The sequence below is a fragment of the Octodon degus genome, unplaced genomic scaffold, assembly GCF_000260255.1.
Source record: "Octodon degus isolate 3935 unplaced genomic scaffold, OctDeg1.0 scaffold00079, whole genome shotgun sequence".
In the NCBI taxonomy this organism is placed as follows: domain Eukaryota; kingdom Metazoa; phylum Chordata; class Mammalia; order Rodentia; family Octodontidae; genus Octodon; species Octodon degus.
In genome coordinates, this window is record NW_004524655.1 from 6,381,900 (window position 1) to 6,393,928 (window position 12,029).

The 12,029-nt window shown below is 44.5% G+C and overlaps 1 protein-coding gene and 1 pseudogene across 1 annotated transcript; one reads left to right on the forward strand and one right to left on the reverse strand.

Moving 5' to 3' along the window:
* Positions 1-4,908: 4,908 nt before the first annotated feature.
* Positions 4,909-7,996, forward strand: Dynll1 (dynein light chain LC8-type 1). Its single transcript, XM_004636254.1, has 3 exons — positions 4,909-5,066; positions 5,270-5,407; positions 7,581-7,996. Exons 2-3 carry the CDS (start codon positions 5,276-5,278, stop codon positions 7,716-7,718), a joined length of 270 nt encoding a protein of 89 aa, XP_004636311.1. The 5' UTR covers positions 4,909-5,066; positions 5,270-5,275; the 3' UTR covers positions 7,719-7,996.
* Positions 7,997-9,188: 1,192 nt separating this feature from the next.
* On the reverse strand, positions 9,189-9,256 carry LOC111818115 (annotated as a pseudogene).
* Between the last annotated feature and the right edge of the window lie 2,773 nt (positions 9,257-12,029).

The window sequence follows — 12,029 nt, forward strand, 5'->3', positions numbered from 1 at the left end:
CCACTGAGCCATCTCCCTGGCCCCTCAGGATTACTTTAATTGGCAGGGACATTACTCTAGTGAACCTGGGGAAATAGCTCAGTGGTAGAGTGTCCTTGGGTTCAATTCCCAGTACACACACACACACACACACACACACACACACACAATGAAATTATAGCCTAGGCTTCAATGAACAGTACCGCACTTTTGGATACACACAAGCACACACAAATAACCATCTATGCAAGTGTTTTCCAGGTGTGAGACACATAACCAAGATGAGGGTAATTTTTTTCTACTCTATCATTTAATCATATTTTAGAGTTACTGTCTGTTTATGGCAATTGAGACTGGCCTTCCATATAGCAATGGTAAGATGTCTTTTTTTTGGGGGGGGAGGGGGACAGGTTCTCCCTAAATTGCCCAGATTGGCCTCAAAGCCATGATCCTCCTGTCTGGCTATAGGCCCATGGTTCTATAGGCCCATGCCGCCACAGCAGGCTTCACGTCCCCCATTGTTTTTTGGTTTTTGGTTTTTGGTTTTTTGCAGAACCAGGGATTGAACTCAGGCCCTTGCACTTGCCAGGCAAGCACTTATTCTACTGAGCCACCTCCTCGGGCCTACCTCCCCCATTCTTGCTACCTGTTGCCCAGCTATTCCTTATCTTTCTTTCTTTCTTTCTTTCTTTCTTTCTTTCTTTCTCTCTCTCTCTCTCTTTCTTTCTTTCTTTCTTTGAGAGACTTTCTGTGCAGTGAAGGCAGGTCTCAAACTCATAGCAATCCTCCTGTTTCAGCCTCCCAAGTGCTGGGATTATAGGCATGTAACACTGCATGACTTTATTTATTTTGCAGTACCAGGGATCAAACTCAGGACCTTGTGCTTACCAGGCAGGCACTTATGCCACTAAGCTATCTCCCCAGCCCATCTTTATTTTATTTTATTTCTTCAAGGCTGGTCAAAAAAAAAATTTTTTTTTTTTTTTCTGGTACCAGGGATTGAACTCAGGACCTTGTGCTTGCCAGGCAAGCACTTATTCTACTGAGCTACCTCCCTGGCCCAGCTGGTTAAAGAAAGCAGTGGGAGTCAAGAAGTAACAAAGAAATTTGTAACTGGTTGGTAATTTGTAAGCACCACTACACTCAGCTCAGTCATTCTCTGTATTTCTGAAGTCCCTCCAAACACTAAACCTCTAGCACTAGAAAGATTAGGTCATTGTTGACTAGAAACTCCTTTTTTCTTTTTCTTTTCTCAGAACCGGGGATTGAACTCAGGCCCTTAAACTTGCTAGGCAAGCGCTTATTCTGCTGAGCTATCTCCCCAGCCCCCTAGAAGCTCCTTGAGGATGAGCCTGTAACTGATTCTAGGCACAAGTTCCAAGCATCCAAATGTTGCCCAGTGAGCAGGGGGTGTAGCTCGCTGGCAGAGCACTTTCTTTGTATGTATAAGGCCCCGAGTTCAATCCTGAGCACCCTGAAGCAACCAAACAGAAAAGCTGGCAGACACACAGGACTCCTCTCTGACAATGGGGATATTTGGAACACCCAGGAAGGTAATGAACTGGTTCCATAGAAGTGGGTGTTAAAGGGATGAGAAGACAGAAAAGATTTTGGTCCCTAGACACAGTGCCCCACAAAAGGTCTTTGGGGTAAAGAAAGGCCAGAAATGCACTGGCTTCTGCTAACACCTTTCTCTTACATTTCAGAGAGATAATTCAGCTAAGAGCTAGTTGACAAGAGCAGTGCAAAAACAGACGCCAGCGGAAGGCAAGTGCTATAAATGGAGAAAACTGTATGATTAATAAATGCTTATTAAATGAAATCCTATTATCTATAAGAAACAGCATAATTCCATTTCAAATTCTTTTTCTTCAGAGTTACAAGAACAAAGCAAGCTGTCTAGCTAAATGCATGATGAATTTTCAGATTTCACAGATTTAACTTGTTCCTTTTTTTTTTTTTAAATCTTTTTCAGCCAGGGTCTCACTGTGCAGCTCAGGTTGGCCCTGAGCTCACTTTGTAGCCCAGGCTGTTCTTGAACTCACAACCACCACCCTGCCTCAAGCTTCTGAGTGCTGGGGTCACAGACATGTGCCACCCAGGCCCATTTTTTTTAAAGAGTTCTTTTATTTATTTATTTTTTATTTATTTATTTTTTGGCAGAACCGGGGATTGAACTCAGGCCCTTGTGCTTGCCAGGCAAGTACTTATTCTACTGAACCAACTCCCCAGCCCCCCCTTTTCTTTTTTTCTTTTTTGAGACAGAGTCTTGTTGTGTAATTCAGTGTGGCCTCAGACTGGAAGAAATCCTCCTGCCTCAGCTTCTTGAGTGCTGGGATTGCAGACATGAGCCACCATGCTTGGCTCCCCTTCCCTTTTAACAAATGCTATTATCTAACCTTTATTTTTCTCTTTATTTATATTTTGGGTTTCTCATATAAGAGAAACCGTGAGCTAAACTTGTGTCTGATTTATTTCACATAACATATGATCTCAAGGGGCGCCCATTTACATTCAAATATCTGTTTTATCCTTCTTTATGGCAGAGTAGTACTCTACTGTTGTAAACATTCTGTCCTCCAAACATGTACTAAAAATAAATACATAATAAATAAAAGAATATGCACACTTGTACATACATAGTCATGAAAGAACTTTGAGAACACATTGTAAATCTTTAGCTGCTGTCCCATCTAGAGAAGGGGAGGGGCAGAGGCTGGGACTACGGGGATCTGTGCACATTTTATTTTTTTGGTGGAACCGGGGATCGAACTCAGGCCTTTGCGCTTGCCAGGGAAGCGCTTATTCCACTGAGCCATCTCCCTGGAACCCTGTGCACACTTTATTCCCCATACTTACCTATCTCTCGCTAACTTTACTATGCAATGATTAAAAGATAAAAAATTTAAAGTTGTACATGTATTTAAAAATACATGAAGCATTTACTATATGCCATATGTTGTGCTGAAAATTTAAAAGTATGCTCAGTTCATTTAATGCGTTCAACATGCTTATGAAGTGTTTTCATTTTACACTTAAGTCTCCCTTTACAAATTGAAAAACTAAGGCTCTCCCCCCCGCCACCCGCCCTGGGCACAGTGAGCCGGCTACTGAGATCTGCTGTAGTGGTGCATGCCTGTAATTCCAGTGCTGAGGAGGCTGAACACAGGAGCATCACTGTGAGTCCAAGCTGCATAGTGAGACCCTGCACCAAACACATTAAAAACAAAACAAAACAAAACTAACATTTAGCTGGCTATGGTGGTGCATGCCTGTAATTCCAGCTACTTAGGAGATTTGAATTGTCCAGCATGACAACTCAGAAAGACCCTGTCCAAATAAATAAATAAATAAATAAGGATGTACATGAGTGTTCCCCAAATCCAATGCCCAGTACTACAAAACAACAACAAAAGGAAAACCAAAAAAAAAAAAAGCTAAGGTTCAAGCAATAACGAAACAAAAGTAAACTAAAACCAAAAAGATTCAAAAGTGCTTGGATTGAAATATACACTGACTGAAATCTGACTTTCACCTTAAGATCTTGGTGTTTATGGTTTGTTTTGTTTTTTTTGGGTCGCTGGGATCTAACCCACGGCCTACACATGGCAGGCAAGAGCTCTACCAGAGTTAAACTCCCAGCTGAAGACTTGCTAGTTCCTTAACCATTTAAAAATAGCGATGAAGGGGCCAGGGAGATGGCTCAGTGGAATAAGCACTTCCCTGGCAAGTACAAGGGCCTGAGTTCAATCCCCGGTTCCGCAAAAAAAAAAAAAAAAAAAAAAAAAAAAAAAAAGCAATGATGTCTCTCTAAGCTAAAGGAAACATGTCAGAAGATCTTTCTTTCGCTTTCTTTTGCTTTCTTTTGTTTTCTCTTTCTCTTTCCTTCGCAGGACACCCTTCTTGTCCATTACAGTGCTTCCTTCCTTAGGTGCGCCTATAAGCGCTTCGAAGGCTGAACAGGGAGCATCACTAGAACTCAGGAGCTGGAGACCAACCCGGGCAAATACATCGAGACCTTGCTCCCAACCCCAATAATCAAGAAACTTTGCTACAGGGGAAAGACTCTCACTTGAGAAAGGGTGCCTGACCCAGGATTCACTACTGGGGCTCACCAGTCTCAAATCCCTCCAGGCGTCTCCTGCCCTGTAAATAAGGTCTGCATTGCTGGACAGAGCTCACCCTTGGGGATAATGCTCTCATTAGAAGAAAAACCCTCCATCTTGAAACCTGCCTTCAATTCTCAGGATGTCAACCCCAGACAAATATTTCAGATAGGACTAGTTAGGGGTCCCTGGTTGAAAAATTAAGACTTTCTGTCCGTGTTGTGTCACACATTTGTATTGCTAGTTACACAGGAGGCGGAAACAGAAGAGTCTCAAATTCGAGGCCAGTATGAGCAATTCAGGGAGATCTTGTCTCAAGTCTCAAAAAAGAGAGAGACTGAGCTAGGACCCCTGTTGTGCGACTGACTGCACTAGTGGCTTGCCCTAGAAGTGGACCTTGCTTCAGAGATTCCCTTTCATTGACTAGTTTCAATCAAAACTCGTAAATTCTTTGGACCCTGGGTGGGAGGTACGTGGAGTGAAGGGTCGCTACTCAACTTCTAGGGCCTGTCGTTGGAGAACACACTCTGGGCCAATCTCAGGAGATTTGGAATCACTTTCCTAGGCTCAGGCAAAAGCTCCGCTCGCACCCCTCTAGACAGCTGGGTAATCCTTGTGACCCAGCACCCGCTCTACCTTCTGTGCGTGAGGGCCTCACGGCTAGCCACCCATTGCCAGGGCAACCGACGCCGTGAGCGGTGCATTGTGGTCTGCAACAAAATGCAGGAGAAAAATCCTGAGGGAACCATTGAGACATAGACCAATGGGAAGAGCTTAATGTCTGCGATAAACCAATAGGGACGTGCTATATGGGCGTGGCCTTGGAGCACAGGGCGGGGCCTAAGCACTAGGCGGCGGCGGCTGGCGTGGGGCTACTTAGATGCGCCACGGCTTCGGTAGCTAAAGCATCTCTGAGCCTGCCGGAGTGGTGCCACCACCTCCTCTAGGAGACCGTTGCAGTCAGCCAGCTCCTGCTCCACGGTGAGAGACTCGGGGGTCTTCCCTACCTGGCTTTGGCCCTATTCGCTGGAATTCTGCTGTGTGGCCAGCAGGACCCGTGTTTCCTCAGAAGCAGGGATGAGGGGCGTCGTCCAGGGTGGCCCGGGCCGCGGGTGGGGAGCCAGCATCTCGGAGGCGCGGCCTACATCCCAGCCCCTAACTCATACTCGGGCCTCGCCCCCTAGGTAACCATGTGCGACCGAAAGGCGGTGATCAAAAATGCGGACATGTCAGAAGAGATGCAACAGGATTCGGTGGAGTGCGCTACTCAGGCGCTGGAGAAATATAACATAGAAAAGGACATTGCGGCCCACATCAAGAAGGTGAGGACAGGGCACAAACCACAACTTAGTTCCTTCTCCCCATCCTACATCCCCAAGGCGAACGGCAGAGATTCTGGGGACACGAGGGCAACATGGGGCGTAGACGTTTCTAGAAAGGATGCAAATGAATTTAGGCTCCTATGGGGAACATCAAACCCTTGGCAGCCGAAGTTTTTGTTTTTTAGTTTTTTTCTGTTAATTATCCTGATCCACGGGGGAAAGCGCCACCTAGCAACGGTTTCCAAGATCATGGAGCTGTGCGCAGTTCCCCCTCCTGTAGGATTCCTGCGCCGAGGATCCATCTGGGTGTTCCTGAAGGGGGAGCTGCGTGGGAGTTTCCAACCAGCCCAGAGGGAAATCTCCAGCTCCCCAGAGGGCAGCTGGTCAGCAGTAAAGGGGAAGTGAGGGATAGTGGTGGTTGGGGCTGGGGTGGGGGCTTGGTAAATGGCAGTTTGTAGAATGCTTGGCAGGACAGCCAACTTCTCGAGCTGTGTTTTCTGGAAGGGAAGGGAGCTGGCAGCCTAGGGCGTGGGAGGGTTACAGGGGAGAACGTGAAGATGAAAGACTTGGGATGAGATAAATCTATACAGACGCAGCAGTGTATGTATTAGCCTGTAAGAAGGCTACTCTGATAGATGGAAAACAAGTTTTCACACTATGTAATATACATGAGATCGAAGAACGGCCAGATTTTGTGTTAAATCATCACAAGGAATAGTAAGAATTTCATATAAGGAGATTATTTTTGGCCCTGCCAGTTATACACCGAGGGAAGGCACTAACACGGTTTTTCTAGTCCCATTGCTGTCTGAGATGGAGAAAGGGAAGAGATGTTCCTGAAACTTGTGGACTTTGAGGTCCAGGTAGTCCGTTAGCAAAAAAGAAAAAGGGAGTATTTAAATAATAATTACGGATAAAATTTGGCCACTTACCTCTCAAATTGTTTCTAATAGTCTATAGGAAGAGTGACCTGCTTAAGGGTTTAGTTATCTTCAGTTTCATTTTTTGTTTTACAGAGCTGGGGGTGAAACCAGGGCTCTATGCACTGTTCCACCACCGAGCTACATCCTCAGTCTGTATCTAAGTTTTTTTTTTAATTTTATTTATTTTTAATTTTATTTATTTGTGTGACCAGCACAGCCCACCAGGGGGCAGGGTTGGCTGGCATGTGGTGCTGGGGGATTGAACCGTGGTCCCTGTGCTTCGCTGAGCTTGTTCCAAGTAGGTGCTCTAGACCACTGAGCCATCTCTCCAGCCCCTCTATCTAAGTTTTTTGATTGGCAGTTGTTTAGATGCTAATTAAAGGTCCCCCTAGGGCTATTGCACAGTTACATCCCAAGCACTTTTTTTTTTTTTTGGTCTTATTTTTACTATTTTTCTTTTTTGGTACTGGGAATCGAACTCGGGGCCTCGCGCTTGCTAGGCAGGCGCCTGTGCCACTGAGCCACATTCCTGGACCTTGGTAGGTTGTTTGTTTTTGTTTTTGTTTTTGAGGTAAGGTTTTGCTAAGCAGTTCAGGCTGGCCTGGAACTCCAATCCATTCTCTCTCTTGCCTCCCCAGTTCTGGGATTACAGGTGTGCACCACTGCACCCAGTCCTAGCTGGATTTTTATTTTGAGGCAGGGTCTAGCCCTGGCTAGACTTGAACTTGCAGTTCTGCAGCCTTCCAGAGCGCTTGGGATTATAGGCATGTGTACCATGCTCAGGCAAAGCTGTCCTTCTGGAAGTCTTGTTTATAGGATTGCTGTTAAAATCTTCAAGATGAGAAATAGAGGAACTTTCACCATTTTTCTCAGGGTTTGGGTGCATATTAAATGTAGTAGGAAGATTGGTTCTTTCTACTTACCCAGAAGAACTTAAACTGCAAACTTCTGCTGTCACCTACCACCAGTGAATTAATATAGAAAGCAGGAAAGTGGAATTACCATTCTCACAAAGCACCCTGTCTTTGAATGCTGACCTCCCTCTTCTGCTCCCATTCTCAGCTTAGACTGCAAATATATTTGCATCAATGTACTGTGTGGGTGACTGGAGCTGGGGAACATTCTTTCATTCAAAGAATTTACAGATGCCAGTGTTCCTCTGCTGTTCCTATAAGGTTCTGGCTTATCCAGAAAGTAAAGTCTCTTCAAGTTTAGCACTGAAAATTTAGTTTTACGTATTTTTCCCCCAGGAGTTTGACAAGAAGTACAACCCCACCTGGCACTGCATTGTGGGGAGGAACTTCGGTAGTTACGTGACGCATGAAACCAAACACTTCATCTACTTCTACCTGGGCCAGGTGGCCATTCTTCTGTTCAAATCTGGTTAAAAGCATGGACTGTGCCACACATCCAGTGATCCATCCAAAACCAAGGACTGCAGCCTAAATTCCAAATACAGAGACTGAAAATCTTCAGCCTTGCTAAGGGAACACCTCGATCTTTTTGTGTGTACAGGGTATTCTCTGTACTAGTTTGTTGTGGTTATAAAACATTTAGCAAAACAGCCTACATTTGTATTTATTTTCTGTTCCATACTTCTGTGCCTCATGTGTTTTCTTTTAATCCATTCCTTTAAAAAATAAATCTGTTGGCAATGGATATGTGTGAACTAATTTGTTCAAATGACAAGAGTTGAAGGTGGTATATGAATTCATCAGATAACCAGATTGGTGGGGATGAAGTTAACTTTCTGTAGGACTGGCTATTTTGGTACTACAGTCTTACATCTCACATGTCCAGCAAAGCATGTTAATATGATGGCAAATACCTGTAATTCAGCACGAGAGGCTGAGGCAGGAGGATTACTGAGTTTGAAGGCAGCCTGGGTTACAAAGGAAAACTGGGGTTTTTTTGTTTTTGTTTTTTGGTTTTTTTATAAGAGCTAATTAGCCAGGGGCCGGGAGATGGCTCAGTGGAATAAGTGCCTCCCTGGCAAGTGCAAGGGCCTGAGTTCAATCCCTGGTTCTGCCAAAAAAAAAAAACAAAAACACCTAATTAGCCAAATTTTATTACTCCCATCTGCTGTCTTAAAGACATCACTGCAGCTTCAAGGGAATGTACAACTTCTGTAACCTTCAAGCCAAGGTGGGAAGCTATGCAACTGTGCCAGAAAAGCTCCTAAGGGAGATGGCTGAGTCTTCACCAGAATGAGTTAACAGCATATTCCGTAACACACCCTAGTACTGCTTACAAACCAAAGAAAGCAATGCATTATCTAACACATCACTTGAAATGGAGAATCTCCGTGGGCTTATCTTTGGGCTCTGCATTAGTTTGTCCCACTTCAGCTTCCATGGCATCTGGAACAGGAGCACTTTCAACTGTGGTGCTCTCTGCCCCCACTGCCAGTGTTACTGTCTCATTTTTGGCCTCAGTAGCCTCACTTCCAGCCTTGGTTTCAGGATTCTCAGATGCTGCTCCACAGGAGACTGGCTCTTCGCAAGACTGTCTTTAGGGTTTTTATTTCTTGTCATACTGGGCATTGAACCCAGAGTCTTCCCACTCAGGTTCCTTGGTCCTTTTTTGTCCTTTTTGAGCTCACTTTGTAGCCTAGGCTGGAGAACTTGTAATGATCCTCCTGCCTCGGCCTCCCCAGTGCTGCTTGGTCATTTTGAGACAGGGTCCCACCACACCACTAAGTTGTCCAGGCTAGGCTCAAATGAGTCTTCTTGCCTCAGCCTCCCAAGAGTGCTGGATTTACAGGTGCATCCCACCTTGCCTGGCTTGGAAAGTGATCTTAACAGAGAAGGTTTTGTGGGGCAGTCTTCCATGCTTGTATGATGAAAGTTTTTTTTTTTTTGTTTATGGAACGCTTCACAAATTTGCGTGTCATCCTTGCGCAGGGGCCATGCTAATCTCTTTTTTTGGGGGGGGGCAGAACCAGGGATTGAACTCAGGCCCTTGCGCTTGCCAGGGAAGCACTTATTCCACTGAGCCATCTCCCTGGCCCCATGCTAATCTCTTATCTTAGTATATGTGCTGCCGAAGCAAGCACTATAATGAAGTCTTCACAGGAATTTAATGTTCATAAAGTTTTAATTGGAGGGGCTGGTGAGATGGCTCAGTGGTCTAAAGCACCTACTTAGAACAAGCTAAGCCAAGCAAAGCACAGGGATCACGGTTCAATCCCCCAGCACCACATGCCAGCCAGCCCCGCCCCCTGGTGGGTTGAGCTGGCCACACACACACACACACTAAATAAATAAATAAATAATTTGGGGGAAAAAAAGTTTTAATTGGAGCTTTTTCATTAAAGGAAAATAAATTGAATAACCATCAAAGATTTCCTGATGTGAAGACTATAGTTTTAGGAAGAGATTGCAAATATGGAAAACTTAAAAAGGTTTTTTTTTTTCTTCTTTTGAACTGGGGATTGAGTTTGGGGGCTTACCAGTTCTACCACTAAGCTTATCCCCAGCCTTTTTATTATTTTGGGTTGTTTTTTAAAGATTTAGTTAGTTGGTATAGGGTCATGCTATGCAGCTTGGACTCACAGTGATACTCCTATCTCAGCCTCCCCAGTGCTGGGATTACAGCTATGTGCCACCACGCCTGCTTTTTGGTTTGGTGCAGGGCTGGCACGGCATGCAGTACCAAGGATCGAACCTGGGTCCTTGGGGTTGCCAGGCAGGTGCTAGGTCCCCCGAGTTATCTCCCCAGCCCCTATTTTGTTTGTTCTTTTTGTTTTTGGTTTTTTGCGGAACCGGGTTATTTTGGGGTTTTTTTGAGACAGCATTGCTATATAGTTCAGGCTGCCCTTGAACTTGTGGAGAGCTTCCTGCTTCAGCCTAGGAAGTGCTGAGATTACAGGTGTGCACCACCATGCCCAGCCCCCAGCCTTTTAAAAACAATGTTTGAGTAGTGGGAGTATCAATGTGTACTACTTATGCTCAGTTTTTGTTTTTGTTTGTCTTTTTTGAGACAGGGTCTGTCTATGCAGTTTAGGCTGGCCTTGAACTCACTTTGTAGCCCAGGATGGCCTCAAACTTGCAGTGATTCTCCTGCCTCAGCCTTAAGGCTACACTTTTGTAGGTAAAAGAAATATGCCACAGGCTGAGATAACCCACACTCATCTTGGGAAAATCCAAGAAGCCGTCTTAGTTTCTCTACATTATTGTCACATGAGGTAAAGTTTTAGATGGGGATTCCTCAGCAGCCAGGCTACTGCCGCACAAGAGGTAAGGAATGTGATTCGGTAGGGTGAGCAGTAGCACTAAAGTCAAGACAAGACATCGCTGAAATTTATTTCCTTACCAGAATTTGAGGTCATGTTCTATTTATTTAGAAACAGGCTCTCACCATATAATGAGGCCTTGAACTTACTACATAGCCCAGGCTGGTCTCGAACTCATGGTGATCCATGTTCCTCAGCCATCTTAGTGGTGGGATTACAGGTGTGCACAACCATACCTAGCCTGGAACTTGGGTTATACTGGTGAAGTACTATATCAGGACTGGGAGAATTTCAGGGTAGGTGTACAAAAATTTGTTTTACTATTATTGTGGCAGTTAAAACAACGGAGCCTTTAAAAAAAACAAAACAGCTCACTATGTAGCTCAGGCTGGCTTCAAACGGTAAGCATCCTGCCTCAGCCTTATGAGTGCTGAGATTACAGGCATGCACCATCACATTCGGCAACAACAGGACTTTCGTCTTTTTCAGTGCTGCTGGGGATCAAACCAGGGTCTTAGACTTGCTAGCCAAGTATTCCACCTTAGCCACATCCCTAACCCAAAAAGTTTTTTTCTCCTTATTTCTGGGGAAAAAAAAAAAAAAAAAAAAAAGATGCCATTGAGGTGATTCGATTGGTATTTATGAAAAAAGCCCAAGAGGAATTTGGACACCAAAGCTATCGCTCTACCAGTTACCCCTGTTCCAAACAGATGATCTTTTTCTAGCAACAGACCCTAAAGCTGAGTCAAGACCTCACAGCGGAACATTAGGGGTACTAATCTGATACAATTTGGTCCATATCTACTGTTAGGAAGTTGGCAGCCTATAGCTTTCTTTCTTTTTTTTGCGGAACCAGGGATTGAACTCAGGCCCTTGAGTTTGCCAGGGAAGCGCTTATTCCACTGAGCCATCTCTCCTGCCCCTCAAGCTTTCATTTTTTGATTCAGATGTGAGAAAACCACGTTGCTATGACAATAAGACTTGGTTGATTGGGACTGGGGAGACGGCTCAGTAGAATAAGCGCTTACCTGGCAAACTCAAGGGCCTGAGTTCAATTCCCAGTTCTGCCAAAAAAAAAAAGCAAGACTTGGTTGATGGCTTATGAAGTTCCTTCCAGTGCCTGCTCTTTCCTGTTAGTTTCAAAAGCCAATAGGTTCCAACTGGTTGAAGACAAGATGTAACCTAAAGTTTTCTATTCTCAGATGCCCTTAGCCGCTCTTCTCTGAGACAATTGTATAGAGCTAGCTGTATCTGGAACCTATGCAGGGATAGGCCAAGATCTTAGAAAGATACATAAATGATTCTTAGAGTGCTGAGCCAATACTTAGCATATCTGAGTTCTCTTTCAAAAAAATCCTTAAGCTAAGTTATCCACAGTTAAACTGTTAGCCAAACCACAGATTGATTTCTTAGCAAGGACTCTTAACCATAAGTTTCTTTTTTTTTTTTTTTTTTTTTTTTTTTT